Source organism: Panthera leo, chromosome C1, assembly GCF_018350215.1.
Source record: "Panthera leo isolate Ple1 chromosome C1, P.leo_Ple1_pat1.1, whole genome shotgun sequence".
Classification (NCBI taxonomy): Eukaryota; Metazoa; Chordata; class Mammalia; order Carnivora; family Felidae; genus Panthera; species Panthera leo.
Window position 1 is genome coordinate 27,312,943 of NC_056686.1, and position 21,926 is coordinate 27,334,868.

The 21,926-nt window shown below is 41.2% G+C and overlaps 1 protein-coding gene across 1 annotated transcript in view; it reads left to right on the forward strand.

Annotated features, from left to right (window-relative positions):
- The first annotated feature begins 2,638 nt into the window (after positions 1-2,638).
- LOC122226411 (protein argonaute-4) overlaps positions 2,639-21,926 on the forward strand; it is a 41,027-nt gene continuing 21,739 nt past the window's right edge. The window contains exons 1-7 of the mRNA XM_042949511.1: positions 2,639-2,699; positions 11,645-11,810; positions 15,838-15,958; positions 18,033-18,214; positions 18,403-18,539; positions 18,708-18,842; positions 19,520-19,607. Of these exons, the coding sequence (XP_042805445.1) occupies positions 2,681-2,699; positions 11,645-11,810; positions 15,838-15,958; positions 18,033-18,214; positions 18,403-18,539; positions 18,708-18,842; positions 19,520-19,607 (848 nt within the window). The 5' untranslated portion in view covers positions 2,639-2,680. The remainder of the gene's footprint in view (positions 2,700-11,644; positions 11,811-15,837; positions 15,959-18,032; positions 18,215-18,402; positions 18,540-18,707; positions 18,843-19,519; positions 19,608-21,926) is intronic.

Genomic DNA, 21,926 nt, shown 5'->3' on the forward strand with positions numbered 1-21,926 from the left:
GTGGAGGGAGGGCTTGCTGAACAGGCCAAGGCTCAGGGGAGTTACTGACTACAGACTTTTGGTGTGGGAGGGCTCAGTCAGAAGGGTCTTGGGAAAGGGAGCAGTGGGTGAGAGAGTGAGTTTGGAAATGAGAATGTAGATGATCAGAGTGGTCAAGAATGACAGACTGAGACACAGGGATTGAGGTTTTGCAGCTCCAACCGAAACTAAAGGGCCAATACATTTCACACTTTGGTTTCCAAGGCTATTTTTGGTACAGGAAACAAGCTATATTGTCTTTGCTCGGGCTATCAAATAGAACGTGGGGGAAATTTGTTAGGAAATGCAAGAGGGAACATCAGCCCCAACTCAGGCTGGAAGCCACCAGCACTGTTTAAACTATGGGAGGAACTTAGCCTGGAATGGAGAAAAAGGGAGGTGGCTACTAGCTTTAACTCAAAGACTGACCTCCAGTTGGTTTTTCTTATCCTCTTAACTGTAAACCAGTCTGCTTATTTAGTGAACACTTCCCCGTCTTTAAACTTGCCGTCTTCTATTACTGTTTCCAGTTAATATCTGGTTTAGCAGAGAAGTAGCATGGGGCTATGGAAAGAACTTGGAATACGTACGTTATCAGTTACTGTAAAATCTAGTCACTCAATTAAAAGTTCCACTTCCATAGCCAGTCAGGGATGGAAGCAGCTAGAACTAGAACGCAGAATTTAGAATTCCAATTTTTCCATCCTCCACTGCCGCATCATATGATGCAGACACTGACTTCCTTATCTTCCCTGAGCTTCAGTTCCCTCATCTGTACAAATACCTTCCTTAAAAATACCTACCTTGGGGCGCCTGGGTGGCGCAGTCGGTTAAGCGTCCGACTTCAGCCAGGTCACGATCTCGCGGTCCGTGAGTTCGAGCCCCGCGTCAGGCTCTGGGCTGATAGCTCGGAGCCTGGAGCCTGTTTCCGATTCTGTGTCTCCCTCTCTCTCTGCCCCTCCCCCGTTCATGCTCTGTCTCTCTCTGTCCCAAAAATAAAATAAAAAACGTTGAAAAAAAAAAATTAAAAAAAAAAATACCTACCTTATAGGTGGTTGTGAAGATTAAATGATGCATAAAGTCCACAATACAGTGCCTGGCCATGGTGTGCCCCTAACATTTTTAATCATTCCATGTGATAGTTACCTGGTTGGCTGGCTGCACATGGTAGGTGCTCAAATGAATACCTCATTTTACATGTTATGAGCTGACCCGTGTTCCCCTCAAAATTCATATGTTGAAATCCTTACCCGTACTATCTCAGAATGTGACTGTATTTGGAGATAAGGTCTTTAAAGGGGTAATTAAGTTAAAACGAAGTCTGTAAATTGGGCCCTAATCCAGCCCGACCGGTGTCCTTACAGGAAGAGGGCATTTTGACATAGACATATACAGAGGGAAGACCATGTGAAGAAAACAAGAAGACGGTCATCTACAAGCAAAAAGGAGAGATCTCAGAAGAAACCAATCCTTGATCCTGGACGTCCAGCCTCCAGAACTGGGAGAAAATTAACTTAAGTGTTGAAGCCACTCAGTCTGTGGTACTTTGTGATGGCAGCCCTAGCAAGCTAATACAGCACATACACATTGTATCTTTTTAGGGTGAGCGGACGGCTCCCTCGTTCTGCTGGCTAGAAACTGCTTCTCGGCCTGTAAGTGCTGTGCTCTCCATCCAACTCAAAGTTCCAGCTAAAGGCCCCAAAGGCGCTGGTCCTGCTGGGCTGGCCATGTTGCCCTGGACTGGGTGTTGCTCCCTTGGCTCTTGGCTGCTACGAGGAGACTTGCTGACCAGAGGTGCTTGGGGTGGGGGGCCAGCAAGAGAATGCACCATGCATCATGGTCCATTCCCGGGTGCTTTCGGGCTGCATGGGGAGGGCAACTTGGGAGTGTGATTAAGATGAAGCAATGGAGGAAAAGTACTGCATCTGTGCTACCCTGGTGTTCTCTGTCCCAGGACAGTGGAGAAAGAGGAGACAGAGGAGAAAGAAGGGGTCCGAGGTGAGAGGAAGGAGAGGTGCCTGACGTGAATCATAGGACACTTACCACCCCCAGAAGTAAAGAACTGTGTCTGCGTATCAGTGGGCTCTGGAATCCCGGTCTTTTGCGGGGCACTGTTTGCCGGGTGGCTCTGGGACCACGGCGCGAAGCCAGGTCCAGGGCCTGGCCGCCCTGGACGACAGGGCAGTGCGGGCGGGCATGCGCGCATCCGACACGTCCTCGGGGCACTGCCCCCTCCGGGCGCGCGCCCGCCCCCGCCCCACCCCGCCCCGCCCCCCCGCCGGGCTCCGTGGACCCGGCGCCCGGGGCCGCGCACGCCCCCTCCGCGAGCCGGGACCCTGGGCCGCGCGCGCCCCGCGCCCCCTCCCCGCCCGGCGGGCGCGCGCGCTGGCTCCCGCTCCCGCTCCCGCTGGCAGCGGTGGCGGCGGCGGCGGGGATTGTTTTTGTTGTCGCTGAGGCCGGAAGAGCCGCGGGAGCCGGGTCCCTGTCCCCGGGCCGGGCGCCGCCGCCGCCCCCTGCCCAGCGCCCGCGCCTCCGCGGCGCCCCCCCCAGCGCCAATATTCCGGAGATCAAGCGTTACGCGGCGGCGGCGGCGGCGGCGGCGGCGGCGGGGCCCGGAGCGGGAGGCGCCGGGGACCGGGGCGAGGCGGCCCCCGCCGCCGCCATGGAGGCGCTGGGACCTGGTGAGGAGTGCGCTCGGGCCGGGGCCGGGTCGCGGCCCCGGGACTGGTGGGCGGGCGCGCGGGAGGGCCCGTCGCTCCGCGTGTCCCCCATCGGCCCTTGCTTACCTGGGTTCGGGCCGTCAGGCTTGGGGGAAGGGGATCCGTGCCCCACAGCACAAGGCAGAGGGAGCTGACCCGGGCCTCGGGGGGCGGAGACCCCGCCCCAGCCTAGAGAGACAACCCAGGTCTCGAGGTCTAAGGGAGGCAGGCCCAGGATGGAGACCCGGGTTCCCAGGGGGAGGGGAGACCTAACCCAACCTCAGGGGGGGCGGTCTGCGCTCCAGGATTGAGGCAGTCCAGTTTGGTCCTCAGAAGAAATGATCTGTGCCAGGTGCTCAGCTGAGGCCTGGCCCGGACTGGACCAGGAAGGACCCCCTTGAACTGCCAGGGGTATTCTTAGCATGGGGCCACACCCGTGTTTTTCTTTGCACTGGTAGACAGTCCAGAGCCCTCAGATAAGGAAGAAGAACTTCGCCCAAATACTTCTTATGACCCCCAAAGGCCAAGGGGCAAAGTACCCTCCCTTTCTCGAAGGCCCTGAAGTCTTGGGAAATATGGTCCTATGCCTCTCTTAGTCTGTGCGACAGTCCCAGAGTGATCAGGGCTAGTGCCTTAGTGACAGGTGAGTTACCAGCGAGCCCGTTCTAGCATAAGCTTTAATGCCCTGAGTTCTCTTCTCACTGGGTTATGGGTGGTTGTGGGGATCAAATAAGGGGAAAGTGCTTTGGAAACTGTAATTCCCCATCTTTATGAATGACCTCTGTTTATCTCCCCCAGTTGGCCCAAACCAAAGGAACCATTCCAGGTTATAACAGCTGCCCTGCAGACTGAGAACCTGGTGCTCCCACCTCAAACCGCACCAGGTTTCTAATGCCTCGGCTAAGTAGGGCAGGGTTTAGAGGCTGTGATAGAATTAACTTTAATATCAAACCCTGTCTACATAGTGGACTTCGTTGTAGGGCACTTCATTTTTTTAGTGGATGGAAAATTCACTTTGCCTTTTGAGTTTGGAAACTTTGCAGGTTTGTTTACTTAGAACTTGTTTACATAGCTGAGTGATTAAACCCTACCTTAATTGGCTGCTTAAAGTATTTTTTAAAGGCCCACATAATCAAATTTCATATGCCTTTTAAAAATGAATTGGTTTGTGACATTAATATTATTTGATAAACCTCAATGTGAGCATTACTCTGGGTTCCTTCAGCTATGTCCCCCGGCTAAAGGCATGATCATGTCTTTAGGAATGTAACAGACTTCTGTTCAAATCCAATCTAGTAATTTAATAGTTGTATAACCTTGGGCAAATTACTTAATTCCTTTGAACTTTCATTTCCTCATCTATAAAATGAGGGCAATAATAATTATGTGCTGCAAGATTGTTGTGAGAATGAAATGTATGTGAGCAGTCTTATTGTGGAGACTAATGCATTGTAGGTATTCCACAAATGTTTCTTCTTCCCTTCCGGTTAGTAATTCATAATTGAAGCAACTGTTGCATTTTATGACTGATGCTGGAAGAGACTATGTAACTGTGTATACAAACTGAATTTCATGGAAAAGATCAACCTGGTAGAGTTAGGAGAGGCCTAGGGACTTTGTTTTTTTTGGTTGGTTTCAGCTTTTGCAGATTTGAAGACTTAGTTTGCTCAGGATTGTGGAAAGTTCTCACTAATCACACTTCAAAGACACAAATGAATATATTAAAATGTCACATAGATCTTTCCTGTTGACTGGAATATTTTCTTGTCTGCTGTCTAGCAAACTCCTTTTCTGGTGTCACAGTATCTTGGAAACCCAATTAATAATAAGCTGCTTGCTGAGCATAGAATTGGAGCAAAGGGAGTTGATAGTCTTGTGGGATATTTTATCCAGGCTGTCTTAGGACCAAGAGAGAGGCACTTCAGTTTTGTTCAAACACCCTGGTCTAGTGCTTTCTGCCCTCCTCACTTGAAAATCATTGAAGCATTCTTAATCTTACTATGATCTCCCCTCACCCCATTTTGGTTTCTGGCAATAATAACTTAGAAATGTATTCAGTTAGATTACCATTTATTTTGGCTATATTAATTATGTTTATTTTTACAGTGCTTTACAGTCCGGAAGGTGCTTTCATAGCTCTTAGCTCATTTGATCCTATGAGAGGTAGGTGAGGCAGGCATTAGCCCCATTTTACAGATGAGTAAAGAGATTCAGAGAGCGTAAGTGACTTCAAGATCTCAAGGCTGAGAGGTGAAATGCAGATGAGTCTGGGTCATCTGACTCCTAGTCTATTGCCCTCTTCTTCATTTTTTAAAAATGTTTTTTTAATTTTTATTAATTTTTGAGAGAGAGAGAGAGAGAGAGAGTGTGTGTGTGTGACTGGGGGAGGGTTAGAGAGAGAGACACAGAATCCGAAGCGGGCTCCAGGCTCTGAGCTGTCAGCACAGAGCCTGATGTGGGGTTCAAACTCATGAACCCCAAGATCATGACCTGAACTAAGGTCCGACGCTTAACCAACTGAGCCACTCAGGTGCCCTGCCCTCTTCTTCATTTAAGGTTGACTTCCTGCAATCTGTGTTGAGTAATGTTTCCTTTTCAGAAGATGTAATTTTCTGACTTTCTCACTAAATTTTGGAGATACCCCCATTATAAAGCCCAGGGACCTTTGAGCACTGACTGTATCAGTTATTCAAGTACAATCATAACAGCTAACATTTATCAAGCACTTACTATTATCAGGTGCTGTGGTAAGCCTTATGTATACATTATCTAATAGGATCCTCAAAATTGATTTATGAAATAGATTCTATTATTACCACACTTCCCATATTTTATAGATGAGGAAACTGAGGCACACAGTGACTAAGAAACTGGCCCAAAGCCATGCAATTAGGGAGTGGTAAAACCAGGGTTGAAACCTACACAGTTTGGTTTTGCCATAGCCACTATGCTTTACTTTCTTTGTAAGCAATTTGCTAAATTCAAAGAAATCAGCTTTGGGAACATTTTAGGTTATAGTTTTCTAAATAAATCTCCTAAACTTATTCAAAGAAATGACCACTCACCTCCTCGCTTTTCTCTGCTACCAAAGAAAAGGAACACACTATCTATCTTTCTCCGTTAACCCCACTTCTTTCATTTCCTCTGTCTCTTTCCCTTTTGACGTCAAGTATTTCAGAGAAATATAGATACCACAGGATTGTGAAGTACATTGGGAAGAAAAAGCACTGGGCTGGGAGTTAGGAAACCTAAATTCTAGTCACAAATCAAAATCAAAGCTATATGTGCTTGGGCAAGTCATTTGCTCCAAAATTCTGTTTCTCAATTTCTATCCTAAAGCTGGATTTATGATACAGTGATTGCTTAAATGTACCTTGGAATATGCAGGGCTGACTTGTCTATGATTTAATTGGGTGAATTCAGTATGACTATCACCATTGATATTATTTATTATTTATCTCTTACCTTGTTTTTAAATGTCTTACCACACCTAGAGTATATCCCTTCTATGCCAGAAGTGGAACTCAACTCCAAGCAATAATATTTTTAGTATAAATTATGCACTTTTGCTTTAATGAAAAACAATAGTCAATTCCTGGGTTTTAGGACTGACTGGGTTTCTGTTTGGTTTCTATCTAGAGCTAGAGATGATTGGTACAGACATACCTTGGAGATATTAGGGGTCCAGTTGCAGACCACCACAATAAAGTGAATATCACAATAAAGCAAGTCAAGTGAATTTTTTGGTTTCCAGTGCACATGAAAGTCACGTTTACACTATACTGTAGTCTAAGTGTGCAATAGCATTATGTCTAAAACAAGTACATGCTTTAAAGAATACTTTATTGCGGTGCGCCTGGGTGGCTTGGTTGGTTAAGCATCCGACTTCAGCGCAGTCTGTGAGTTGGAGCCCCACGGCAGGCTCTGTGCTGACAGCTCAGAGCCTGGAGCGTACTTCTGATTCTGTGTCTCCCACTCTCTCTGCCCCTCCCCCACTCATGCTCTGTCTCTCTCACTCTCAAAAAATGAATAAATGTTAAAAAAAAATTTAAAGAATACTTTATTGCTAAGAAGTGCTAGCCATCATCTGAGCTTTCAGTGAGTCATTATCTTTTTGCTGGTGTGGGGTCTTGCCTTGACGTTGATGGCTGCTGAAAGATCAGGGTGATGTTGCTGAAGTTTGGGGTGGCTATGGCAACTTCTTAAAATAAGACAATGATGAAGTTTGCCATATCAATTGACTCTTCACAAATCGTTTCTCTGTAGCATGCAGTGATGTTTGATAGCATTTTACTTATAATAGAACTTCTTTCAAAATTGGAGTCAGTCTCTCAAACCCTGCCACTGCTTTATCAACTAAATTTTTTTAATGTGTGATAGCTCTATATACTTTTATTTTTAATAATTTATTTTTTAATTTACATCCAAGTTAGTTAGCATATAGTGCAACAATGATTTCAGAAGTAGATTCCTTAATGCCCCTTACCCATTTAGCTCATTCCTCCTCCCACAACCCCTCAACTAAATTTATATATTCTAAATCCTTTCTCATAATTTCAACAATCTTCACAGCATCTTCACCAGGAGTAGATTCCATCTCAAGAAATCACTCTCTTTGTTCATCTATTTTTAAAAAGTGTTTATTATTTGAGAGAGAGAGAGAGAAGACCAGGGGGGTGGGGGGCAGAGAGGGAGAGAGACAGAATCCCAAGAAGGCCTTGCACTGTCAGCACAGAGCTGACATGGGGCTCAAACTCAAACTGCAAGATCATGACCTGAGCCAAAATCAAGAGTTGGATGCTTAACTGACCAAGCCACCTAAGCACCCCTCTTTGTTCATCTATAGAAGCAATTCCTTTCTCATCCATTCAAGTTTTATCATGATATTATAGCAGTTCAGCCACATCTCCACGTCTCATTCTAGTTCTCTTGCTATTTCCACTACATCTGCAGCTACTTCCTTCACTGGAGTCTTAACCTGCTCAGAGTCATCCATGAGGGTTAGAATCAACTTCTTTCAAACTCCTGTTAGTGTTGATTTTTTTGACCACTTCCCATGAATCATGGATGTTTTTCATGACATTGGGAATGGTGAATCCTTTCCAAAGAGTTTTCAATTTACTTTGCCCAGATCTATGAGAGGAATCACTATGACAACTATAGCTTTACAAAATGTTTCTCAAATAGTAAGTCTTGAAAGTCAAAATGACTCCTTGATTTATGGGTTGCAGAATGGATGTTGTGTTAGGAGGCATGAAAGCAACACTAATCCTGTTGTATACGGCTGTCAGAGCTCTTAGGTGACCAGGTGCATTGTCAATGAGCAGTAATCTTTTGGAAGGAGTCTTTTTGTCTGAGTAGTAAATCTCAACAGTGGGCTTAAAATATTCAGTAAACCATGTTGTAAACAGATGTGTCGTCATCCAGGCTTTGTTTCACTTATAGAGCAGAGGCAGAGTAGATTTAGTGTAATTCTTAAGGACCCTAGGTTTTTCAGGTTGATATATAAACATTGGCTTCAACTTAAAGTCACCAACTGCATTAGCCATTAACAAGAATCCGTCTGTCCTTTTGAAGTTTTGAAGCCAGGCATTGACTTATTCTCTCTAGCTGTGAAAGTCCTGGATGGCATCTTCTTCCAGTATAAGGCTGTTTCATCTACATAGAAAATCTGTAGCCACCTTCATTCATTATCTTAACTAGATCTTCTGGATAATTTGCTGCAGCTTCTACATCACCACTTGTTGCTTCACCTTGCATATTTATGTTATGGAGATGGCTTCTTTCCTTAAACCTCATGAACCAACCTCTCTCTACTAGCTTCAAATTTCACTTCTGCAACTTCCTCCCCTCTCTCAGCCTTCACAGAATTGAAGAGAGTTAGGGCCTTGCTCAGGATTAGGCTTTGGCTTAAGGGAATTTTGTGTCTGTTTTGATGGATTGGTTTGCTTGTTTATTTATTTATTTAGAGAGTGAGTGAGCACAAGTTGGGAGGGGCAGAGAGAGAGAGAGAGAGAGAGAATCCCAAGCAGGCTCCACACTGTTAGCACAGATCCCCACATGGCACTCGATCTCATGAACTGTGAGATCACGACCTGAGTCGAAGTTGGACGCCTAACGGACTGAGCCACCCAGGCACCCTCATTTTGATCTTCTATCCAGACCACTAAGAGTTTCTTCGTATAAGCAATAAGGTTGTTTTGCTTTCTTAACACTCGCATGTTCACTGGAGCAGCACTTTTAATTTCCTTCAAAAACTTTTCCATTGCATTCACAACTTGGCTGAGTCTTTGGCACAAGAGGCCTACTTTTGGCCTGTCTTGGCTTTCCACATTGCCTTCCTCACTAACCTTAATCATTTCTAGCTTTCGATTGAAAGTGAGAGACCTGGGACTCTTCCTTTCACTTGAACACTTAGAGGCCATCATAGGGTTATTAACTGGCCTACTTTCAGTATGGTCGTGTTTCAGGGAATAGGGAGGCTCAAAGAGAGGAAGAGAGAAGGGAATGGCCAGTGAGTGGAGCAGTCAGAACACACAACATCTTTGTATTAACTTTGCTATCTCATATGGGTGCAGTTCGTGGCACCTCAAGAACATTACAACAGCAACTCAACAATCACTGATCACAGATCACCATAACAAATACAATAATAATGTAAAAGTTTCAAATGTGAGAATGACCAAAATGTGACACAGAGACATGAACAAGTGCTGCGGCTGGAAAAATAGCGCCAATAGCCTTGCTCACTGCAGGGTTCCCACAAACCTTCAATTTGTAAAAGACTCAGTATATGCAAAGCACAATAAAGTGCAACTAAATGAGCTATGCCTGTACTGTTCAACTCAACATTTATTGAATTCCTACGATGTGCTATAGTCATTGAGTTAGATATTGAGGAGGTAACAGTGAACTGAAGGTCCATTTCTTCTAAGAATTTACAGTCCGATGGCTGAGACAGTAATTTAACACATTGTTTCTACATACTTGTGCTATGTACTCCCTTATACAGAGGGTCTTGGATACACCAAGGATGCATCTTCCAGTCTGGAAGCCTTCCAGAAAGGCTTTCCAAAGGAAGTCACACCTTACCTGAGTTTTGAAGGAGTAGAATTTAGAAGAAGAATGAACCATGAATTTAATCTGTGAGAAGATTTTCAATACTTTAAAAATTAGTATATGGAGATCTGTCAACACACATTTCATTAAAGGGTTTGCTTTGATTTTCCTAAGTGATGTTGAACCAGAATAGCTTCTTGCTTCAAAGTTTTCTCTCCTTTGAATTGCCTTTGTTCTTGGTGAAATGCCTTGGCAATAAGAACCTGTTGTAACTTTCCATTGTAATCACAGCCCACTGTACTCAACACCTATTTGTAGCAGAAAAGATGTTTATTTTTTAGGCCAGTGTCTACTTGACATTATCCTCAAAAAGAAGTAAGTTTTCTTTAGATAAATATTACCCAGTCTGTGTTTCCTCAAATCCTTATCTCCTGAATAGTGATAGGTATTTGATTTTAAAAACAGAGAAAATTTAGGGGAAAAATAAGTTGGGTAAATGATTAACGTTATTTATTATAAAACTCATTAGAGAATTTAATACAATAATGCACATTGAAACTTTGAGAAGGGAGACAATATGCAATTTCTTTAGCTTATGGAATCTTTTCTTTTTGTGGAATATTTTGTGAACCATCAATGGAATAATTTGGGTTGACTGCCCTGTCTAGACCAGAACTTCTCGCCCTCAGCACTATTGATATTTTGGGTGGATACTTCTTTGTTGTAGGGGCTGTCGTGTGCATTGTAGGATGTTTAGCTGTATCCCTACCCTATGTCAATAGCACCCCCTGAGTTGTGACAACCAAAAATGTCTGCAGGCATTTGTCAAATGTTTCCTGGGGGATAATATCTCTCCCACACTGAGAACCACTGGTCTAGACTGTAAGTTCTTTGAAGGCAGACACTCTTTTTCCTAAATCCACAGTGCAGGTTGACATGTAATAAACGAATAAACTAGACATTATGATCAAGCAATGTCACATTGTCCAGATAGAATCTGGACATTAGGTTATAAGCTTTAGGTTATAAAGTCTAACATTATTGGTATTGTTTCACTATCTAAATTAGCAAGTAAATTAATAAATGTAGCTGCTGTTAATCTCCTGCCTGTACAAACTATAATAACGGAGGCTAAGTTTGTGGGGGATTAATAGATGATTGCCAGCCTGAACATGGTGATGATCCCTAGAGTTTAGGGATGGTTTTATTTTAAAATGCATATAATTTGGGGGCACCTGGCTGGCTCAGTCCATAGAGCATGCAACTCTTGACCTCAGGGTTGTAAATTCAATCCCCACATTGGGTGTAGAGATTACAATGTAGAGCTACATTGGGTGTAGCTACAGACCTGATGCTCATAGGAGTTTTATACAGTAGCCTACATCTGAGAGGAGACCATCATACTGTCTATATAATTTTGACGTCTCCCATAATCAAAATGATAGCAATATGGCAAAATATTTAAAAATCTAGAAAACCTGAGGTTAAAAGATATCACAAACTCTTTTTTTTTTTTTTTTAACGTTTATTTATTTTTGAGACAGAGAGAGACAGAGCATGAACGGGGGAGGGTCAGAGAGAGGGAGACACAGAATCTGAAACAGGCTCCAGGCTCTGAGCAGTCAGCACAGAGCCCGACGCGGGGCTCGAACTCACGGACTGCGAGATCATGACCTGAACCAAAGTCGGCTGCCTAACCGACTGAGCCACCCAGGCGCCCCTATCACAAACTCTTTATATCAGAGTATGTTCGGTGAATAATAAGATCTCAATAATTATATCTATTGTTATTATCATCATCACGATTGTGAAGGGAGTATTGTCCTTTATGACCAAATAGCACATCAAATGCCTTTCAATCTCTTCAGGACCTCCATCCAGCCTGTTTCAGCCACCTCGTCGTCCTGGCCTTGGAACTGTTGGGAAACCAATTCGACTGTTAGCCAATCATTTTCAGGTTCAGATTCCTAAAATAGATGTGTATCACTATGATGTGGATATTAAACCAGAAAAACGGCCTCGTAGAGTCAACAGGTAAGGACTAGAAAGAGTAGATTTCTATATATTTAAATGTATATCATTTATTTATTATGTATCATATTGTTTTCTAAATTCTTTCATCATGTAGGCTTTGTTTTTTCTCTAAGATGGTAAGTTTCTTGATAGCAGCTTTGTTGTCTCTTACTTGGTTATCCTCTACAGATTCTAGCAGTGCTGGATACATTATTGTCCAACAGTAAATACTTACCAAATGAAGGAGAAAGTCACTCTCATTGTCCAATGGTAGCAGAAATTTAAATAATAAAATAAAAATAGGTGAAGCGTTAGTATGTACAGGAAACTAGAACTATCTGAAAATTCTGGGGCTTCTGGCTGGCACAGTTGGTAGAACATGCGACTCTTGATCTCGGGGCTCGAGATCAAGAGTCAAGACCAAGTTCGATCCTGAAATTGGATATAGAGTTTAATTAAAAATAAAATCTTAAAAAATAACTATCCCAAAATTAATTTTATTATTAAGTATTGGTATTGGACATGAGAAAAATTTAAGTGTAAAGACAGAAGAATCATCTTGGAGTATTGAAAAAAGTGAAGTTCAGAGAGAAGTTCTGTTTAATTCTAATGTTACCCAAGTGGGGTCTGGATGAGATGATTTAAGCCTTTTTGGTGTGTATGGCAGGAATTTACCAAATGTGAAGACACAGTCCTGTAGTAGATATCTATACAATGCTAAGAGCACCCTATTTTCTTTTTTCTGTTTTCACGCCATCGTATTCAACAATCCTTAATATTAAGATCCTTGCTTTCTAAGAATGCCTTTGGTGTCAAGTGTAATATTTTATGCTGCTGGATATTTTTCTTATTATAGATCAATAACATGGCTTTCTGGTACAGTTTAATCTCATGCAAGCCCTTAATTTTTTGGCTATTATATAACTGAAATCAACTGTAATAGTTACCGTTAATGGCTACCATTAATCCATTCAACGAACATTTTATTAAGTGCTTACTATGTACCAGGTATTGTTCTGTGCTCTGGAAATACAACATGAACAAAACAGGCAAAAATTTCTACCCTTGAGGAGCTTATATTCTAATAGGGGAGAAAACCAAAAATAAATGAATCAGCAAACAAAAATTATTACGTGTTAGTTGGTAATAAGTGCTATGAAGAAAAATTAAACAGGGAAAGAAAATAGAGAATGGGGGTGGGGTGAGCAACTGAGATGTTTTTAATAATTTTTTGGAGGTAGTGTCAGCACGATGTGCTGATGGATTAAACACGGGATATGAGTGAAGAAATGAGTCATGACTGATCCCAGGGTTTTTGTCCTGTGCAAGTGGAAAAAATGGAGTTGCCACTTGTTGGAATGGGGAAAACTATGGGAGAAGTCAACAGGGCTGGCAGATCAGGAGACCTGTTTGGGCATGTTAGGGCTGAGATGTCTATTAGACATCCTAGTGGAGATGTTGAGTAGGAACTCGAATACATGAGGTCGGATTTAGGCTGGTGACAAACATTTGAAGGTCATCAGCATATTGGTGGTAAAGCCATGAGCTGGGTAAGATTATATGGGAAGTGAGCGTGGTTAGAGAAAAAAAGACTGTAAGAGAAAAGACTCTAAGCACCCCAATATTTAAAAATTAGGGAGATGAGGAAGCCAGGAGACTGGCATGGAAAGGCCACTGGGATAGGTGAAAACCAGGACAGAACAAGGAGGCAAGGGAAGAAGATGTTTTAAGTTGGAAGACTTTATCATCTAATGTTTAAGGAACACTGAATTTAGCATTGTGGAGCTCACTGGGGACCTTGACAAGAGTAGTTTTGGTGGAGGAGAAGTGGAGAAGGTTTAGGTGAGACAGGGAAAGAACAATTAGAGACAACTTCTTTAAGGGATTTTGACACAAAGGGGAACAGAGAAATGGGATGTTCAAATGGGGAGGAAGTCAGGTCAAGGAAGTTTAATTTCTTTGAAGATGAGAGAAATGATAGCATATCTGTATGCTGAAGGAAATAATCCAGTAAAGAGGACAAATCTGATAATTCAGAAGAGAGGAAGATCCTCGGAGGCCTATCCATGAGCACACCAGAGTAAGTAGGCTTATTGTGTGACAAGCACTGTTGTAAATATTCTATGTATATTTATTTACTTAATACAACAAACTTTTGTGGTAGATATTGTGATTATCATAATTTTACAAATGAAAAGAAACAGATAGGTTTCTTATAACTTGCCCAAGGTCATGCAGTTCTGCCACTTATTCACTCTGTGACCAGGGGCAGATCACTTGCCTATGCTGATTTTTTTTTCTTTAAAAAAAAATTTTTAATGTTTATTTATTTTTCAGAGAGACAGAGTGTGTTTGGGGGAGGGGCAGAGAGAGAAGGAGACATAGAACCCAAAGCAAGCTCCAGGCTCTGAGCTGTCAGCACAGAGCCTGACACGGGGCTCAAACCCACAAACCGTGAGATCATGACCTGAGCTGAAGTCGGACTCTTTACTGACTGAGCTACCCAGGTGCCCCAAGTATTTTTTTTCTATTTATTATGAAGTAGTATTTTTTTTTTTTCTGTTTACTATGAAGACAATAATCATTGGCCTACTTGTCTCACAAAATTGTTGCATAGATTAAGTGAGAGCAGAGGTGAAAATATCTCTTCACTATAAAACTATTTATGGTTATAATTTAAGAATGTAAGATGAGGGGGGCACCTGGGTGGCTCAGTCAGTTGAGCGTCCGACTTTGGGTCAGGTTATGATCTCGTGGTCTGTGAGTTTGAGCCCCACGTCGGGCTCTGTGCTGACAGCTCAGAGCCTGGAGCCTGCTTCAGATTTTGTGTCTCCCTCTCTTTCTGCCCATTACCTGCTCGTGCTCTTTCTCTCTCTGTCAAAAATAAACATTAAAAAAAATTAAAAAAAAAAAAGAATGTAAAATGAGGAATTACCCTGCGAATATAAAAATGTATTGTTCTTAAGTTAGCTTTTTTTATTGGTAATATATGATACTGCATTTCTCCATTAATTTTTTTCAGTTGCGTGATTGAATTTATAAATGTGTGTCTTTTCCCACAGATTTTATTTGTGGAATATTAATGCCTTATCCAGTTGTAATATGTTTTGGCTTTTAAGATATAGTTCACACATGTAACATTCACTAGACGTTGGTGAGATATAGAGCTATCATTGACTCTAACATTCCAAAATCTCACATGCTCATCTGTCCATCTCAAACCATATACTCTAGTTGCCAGGTAACTAGAGCCGGCATACAGAGTGGTCCAGCATATATATATATATATATATATATATATATATATATATATATATATATATATATATATACACATATATGTATACACACACACACACACACACACACACACACATACACACACACATACACACACACAACAACCCTGAAGTAAAGCTAGGCATGCTTGATTGAGGCTTTCATTCTAAAAAGATTGGTAATCTTTATGGAATAAGGATATTTTACATTTCCATCTCCACACTGCTCAAGAGTACTTTGGCATAAAGCAAGACAGTATGCAGAATAATAAATTACCAGCATTTGGCAAAGGGATTGACTTATTCCTTGGAGTATATGCATCTTAGATTTATTGGTCCTCAGATTTCTGAATTTCTGCCTACTCTTTTCTCTGAAACCATTATACTTGAATGAGGATGTTTAGTTGCTAACAATTACGAATTACGAATATTCATGCCAAACTTAGATGCCAAAGATAGATTATTCTCATAAGGCTATATTTATCATCAGAGAGGATTGTGAAAAATAAGAGTTTGAGAGGCTGCCATAAATTTTATGCTCTCTTTTTATTCCCTGCTTTCTTATCATCTCATAGCTGCCTTTGCTCACTTGTTGCCACCTTTCTTTAGTTGACCATTGCTAACTATTTTTTAATTACTGAAGTCAATTCTAACTTTAACTCTTACTTTTTCCAAGTAGTTTTGAACTCAATTTAGGTGATTATAGCGGTAGTTTCCTTACTATTCACCATTTCTCAAAGCTAATTGCCACTCTCTCCATTACTGTTAAGAGAGGTAGTAGACACAATGGTACGGCACTTCAAGATGCAAATATTTGGTGATCGGCAGCCTGGCTATGATGGCAAAAGAAACATGTACACGGCACACCCACTGCCAATTGGACGGGATAGGGTAAGTGTTAATAGTCAGAAATGTATGATAGGCTTAGGTCATTTCCGTAGAACAAGAATGTTTCCCTTTCTAATGGCAACTTATTTCTTTTTTTTTTTTCCTTATTTTTTAAATTTTTATTTGTGTTGAGAGAGAGAGAGAGAGAGGAAGGGGCAGAGAGAGAGAGAATCCCAAGCAAGCTTCATGCTGTCAGCGCAGAGCCCTATGTGGCACTTGAACTCATGAACTGTGAGACTGTGACCTGAGCCGAAACCAAGAGTCAGGCGCTTAACCAACTGAGCCACCCCCGTGCCCCATGGCAACTTAATTCTCAGTTGTTGATAGATTTGTTATTGTGACCATATTCCCTTGTCCCTTAGTCAATCAATAATTGAAGATGAGATAAGCGTTAGAATCTAGGTTGATTATGTCATCTCTACATACATTCCAAGGTTTTCACATTGCTAAAGTACTTGCTACCTGAATCTGAACAATGGAGTCTTTATAAAGTATAGAAAATTATCTAAACCCACTGATGAAAATATTTGTAATACCATAATAACTTTTTCTAAATTTATTTTAATTAGAAAAACAGTATATAAATATCTACTCATTATAAACTTACTTAGACAATCTAGAAATATTGTGATTTCCAGCCTCCTCACCTGCCTATACCCTTCATCCCACTTTCCTTTTTAGAGGAAACTATTCTAATAGTTTGGTATGTATCTTTTCAGATATTTTTATGTGCATTAGCTATTTATGCATATGTTTATGTGTAATCTTGTTTGTTTACATATCATTCTATGATTCACTTTATCACTTAACAATATGTCTGGAAGGGGCACCTGGGTGGCTCAGTCACTTAAGTGTCCAACTCTTGATTTCAGCTCAGGTCATGATCTTACAGTCATGGGATTGAGCTCTTCACTGACATTGTCGAGCCTGCTTGGAATTCTCTTTCCCTCTCTCTCTGCTCCTCCCTGACTCACGCTCTCTCTAAATAAACAAACAAACAAATAAATAAATATTTAAAAAAAACAATATGTCTGGGGGATCTTTCCATTTTTTTTACATTTAGAGGTTTTATTATTTTTTTTTAATTCAAATTCTTTTTATTGTGGTAAAGAGTACATAATGTAAAAATTACTATTTTATCCATTAAAATGTTTTTTTAATGTTTATTTACTTCTGAGAGAGAGACAGACAGACAGAGCATGAGTGGGAGAGGGGCAGAAAGAGCCAAAGCAGGCTCCAGGCTCTGAGCTGTCATCACAGAGCCTGACACGGGGCTCAAACCCATGAACTATGAGATCATGACCTGAGCCAAAGTCAGACTGTCAACGAACTGAGCCACCCAGGCACCCCTTAACCATTTTTTTTTTTTGAGAGAAAGAGAGAGGGAGTGGAGGAGAGGGGCAGAGGGAGAGAAGAGAGAGAGAGAGAGAGAGAGAATGAATCTTAAGCAGGCTCCACACTCAGCACAGAGCCCGATGTGGAGCTTGATCCCACAAATCTGGATCATGACCTGAGCTAAAATCAACAGTCGGATGCTCAACTGTTTGAGGCACCCAGGTGCCCCTAATTAACCATTTTTAGGTGTACAATGCAATGGCATTTAGCATATTCACATTGTTGTACAGTCATGACCACTATTGATCTCCGCAAGTTTTTCATCCTCCTGTACTGGAAGTATGTACCCCTTAAACAGTAAATTCCCCTCTCCTCTTCCTCTAGTTCCTGCTATCCACTGTTCTACTTTCCGTCTCTACAAACTTGACTATTCTAGGTACCTCATATATATGGAATCATACAATCTTTGTCCCTTTGTGTCTGGCTTATTTCACTTAGCGTAATGTTTTCAAAGTTCATCCACGTTGTAGCATTCCCCTTATTTTCAAACTATTATTTGCATAATGGTCAATACTAAATTATTCCCCTATTGATGGAGACTTAGGTTGTTTACAATGTTTTGCAACTACAGAAAGTGTTAAAGTTAAATATCCTTATGCATAGACTATATTGAGTATTCCTGGGATCTTTTTTTCAGCCTTTGTAAATAGGTATATGTAAATGTGATTTTTTTTTTCCTTAGGTTGATATGGAAGTGACACTTCCAGGTGAGGGTAAAGACCAAACCTTTAAAGTGTCTGTTCAATGGGTATCAGTTGTGAGCCTTCAGTTGCTTTTAGAAGCTTTGGCTGGGCACTTGAACGAAGTCCCAGATGACTCAGTACAAGCACTTGATGTTATTACAAGACACCTTCCCTCCATGAGGTTAGTATCTTCATTTGAGTTCTTTCCCAAAATGTCAGGGTTTTTTTTGGTAGGTTGCATCAGAGCCACTGAAAGGTTTCTGCATAAGTCATAGTTCAAACTTGGTTTCAAGTTTGTTTATAAAGTTGAGAGAGAAATGAAAGACCTTGCACGCTTTTCATTGTGAAACATGCCAACTATTTTTTCAGGTACACTCCAGTGGGTCGTTCTTTTTTCTCACCTCCTGAAGGTTACTACCACCCTCTGGGAGGGGGCAGAGAGGTTTGGTTTGGCTTTCACCAGTCTGTGAGACCCGCTATGTGGAATATGATGCTCAATATTGATGGTATGATGGAATTCTCTTTTGATTCTTTGTTCTTTTGGCTGGTTGTGTTTTTTTTGTTTTTTTGTTTTTTTGTTTTTTTGTTTTGTTTTGTTTTGTTTTATTTTGTTTTGTTTTTTGTGGTGCTTTCCCTCTCCCTGAAGCTATGTATCCTTCCTCTCTGTTTGTTAGTATCTGCAACTGCTTTCTACCGGGCTCAGCCTATCATTGAGTTCATGTGTGAGGTTTTAGACATTCAGAACATCAATGAACAGACCAAACCTCTAACAGATTCCCAGCGTGTCAAGTTTACCAAAGAAATCAGAGGTAGGTATTTGCATTGTGGTAGTCTCAGAAAGGTAGCTCGACACGGTGGAAAGAGCACAGTCTTGGAGTCAGACACATCTGGGTTTCTAGCCCAGCCCAACCAGTTCTATCAGTGGGACCTGTGGCTAGATACTTAATCACCATGAGTCTTAATTTATTCATCTCTAAGGTAAAGATAATAATATGTATCTTTATGGTTGATGTGAGAATTAAAGGCAATTAAATGTATAAAGCTTCTTGCCCAGTAGCTGGCACATATCAGACACTCTAAGCCTTACCCACTTAAAATCTTCCGTTTTAATAAAATAACACAAGTTCATTTATTATCCCTTTGGAATTTCTTTTCTTCTTGTTATTAGCTTTCTTCTCTCACTAGAACACAAGCTTCGTCAGGGCTATCTCTAGATCTGATAATAAGTACCAGAGTAGTTGATGCATAGTAGATATTTATTGAATTAATTAATAAATTTAAGTAGATTGCACATCTTAAGTCATCTGGGTTCTAAGTTTTCTTCTTAGCTGAGACTTTTTGCCTGTACATGATGAAATTGTTCCCATATCCTTGCAACTTTTGTCCTGTACAATGCCATGCCTTTCCAAAGACAACATTTAAACCTGTTTTCATCACTTTGATTTTAACTAACACCCAATGTCTTAACTTTTTTTTTTTACTTCAGGTCTTAAAGTTGAGGTGACCCACTGTGGACAGATGAAACGAAAATACCGAGTTTGTAATGTGACTAGACGGCCAGCTAGTCATCAAACGTATGTTAACCACATCTAAAATGATACTGTTACATTTTTTGGTAACAGAGGAAGCTGCTATAATCATTTGAGAAATTGGCATCCCATATTGTAATCTTCAAAATCACTGTAATCCTCTTTTAAGCACCAAAGCTTTAAAAAATGTTTTAAGTATTTTTGATGGAGACATTTAGAAAACATATCTCTTGGCGTTTGATTCATTTCACCTCTTAAACACAGAGGATGCCAAACACAGATCAACTTTTATGTAACAATGCCGAGTCATGATTAAAAGCATCCTTTATTATACTGTTGTAATTCTCAATGCATGTCCCAAAGGGTTTGTCAAGGCCTATACATCATATAAGGCTGTCATGGGAAGATAATTGCTTTGTGTTTTGTTTGGATTTTTCTCTCTTTGTAGTTAGTGGCTACTTCTTCCAGCTGTCAGTATGTATGGCATGCCTCTTAACAGCTCACTCATTTCCATTTTCCAAACTTATTTTTCTTTTCTTTCTTTTTTTATACGTTTTTTAAGTGTTTATTTATATTTGAGAGAGAGAGAGAGAGAGAGAGCGCGAGCATGAGTGGGGGAGGGGCAGAGAGACGGATACAGACAGAATCTGAAGCAGGCTCCAGGCTCCGAGCTGTCGGCACAGAGCCCGATGTGAGATCATTGGAGGCGCCCCTCCAATCTCATTTTTCTAATCACCCAACTTCTAATCCACTGGGAACTACACATAATCAGAAAATATATATGAAAGCATATATATATGCTTTTTTTTTAAATTTTTTTTTTTTCAACGTTTTTTTATTTATTTTTGGGACAGAGAGAGACAGAGCATGAACGGGGGAGGGACAGAGAAAGAGGGAGACACAGAATCGGAAACAGGCTCCAGGCTCCGAGCCATCAGCCCAGAGCCCGACGCGGGGCTCGAACTCACGGACCGTGAGATCGTGACCTGGCTGAAGTCGGACGCTTAACCGACTGCGCCACCCAGGCGCCCCTATATGCTTTTTTTTAATTTACTGTATCTGTAAGTTTTATTCTTGTAATCAAGATCTTTAAATTCATATCTGACATAAATAAATATTGGCTCCTCCAAGTAAAGAGCATGAACTTAAATATATAAACGACATTATTTTGTTTAGTCAGAAGACTTTTGTTTGTTTGTTTATATTCTACTCTGACTTGTTTTTTTAAACAAATTTTTTAATGTTTGTTTATTTCTGAGAGAGAGAGCACACACGAGTAGGGGAGGGGCAGAGAAGGAGAGAGGGGGACAAAAGATCTGAAGTGGGCTTCGCTGACAGCAGACAGCCTGATGTGGAGCTTGCACCCACAAACCATGAGATCACAACCTAAGCTGAAGTGAGACGTTCAACTAAGCCATCCAGGTGCCGCTAGTCTTGACTTTATTTTAGATCCATGGTTCTCAACGCTTAAACTTTAGTGTACATTGGGGCACCTGGGTGGCTCAATTGTTTGGGCATCCAGCTCTTGATTTCAGCTTGGGTCGCAATTTCATGGTCTATAAACTTGAGCCCTGCATCAGGGTCCGTGAGACAGCGTGGAGCCTGCTTGGGGTCCTCTCTTTCTCTGTCCCTCCCCTGCTTGTGCTATCTCTCAAAATAAATTAAAAAATAATAGTAAATAAAAAACCTTTAACTTTAATCTACATCAAAATCACTGGGAGGGCTTTGTTCTAGATAATAGAAGTTTTGGAGTGATCTCTGGATAAATGTGGTATATTAATTCAGTGTGATTTGATTAAATTCTTCAGTAAAAACTCATATGCATCTGATGTGAATTTCTTAAGAGTTATAAAATAATATTTCATGTATCCTTCATATTATACCATTGACTTCATTCTCTAGGGGAAAAAAATGTTACCCAAACTTTATGAAGTCACTATTGAGGAGTGTAGCTTTTTTTAAAGAACTGTATCTTTTTCATTAATTACTTCACATAATCCTATAAGAATAATTATACTTGTAGGCTTGTATGATCTTTGCATACAAATTAAAAGCACATAGTTTTAACGTTTATTTATTTTTGAGACAGAGAGAGACAGAGCATGAACCGGTGAGGGTCAGAGAGAGGGAGACACAGAATATGAAACAGACTCCAGGCTCTGAGCTGTCAGCACAGAGCCCGACACGGGGCTCGAACTCACAGACCGTGAGATCATGACCTGAGCCGAAGTCAGCTGCTTAACCGACTGAGCCACCCAGGCGCCTCAAAAGCACATGGTTTTAAATATCACATAGGTGATCCTCACTGCATTGTTACTTTGTAGGGCTGTAGCAGTTAAGAAAACAGATTAAAGTTATTACCAA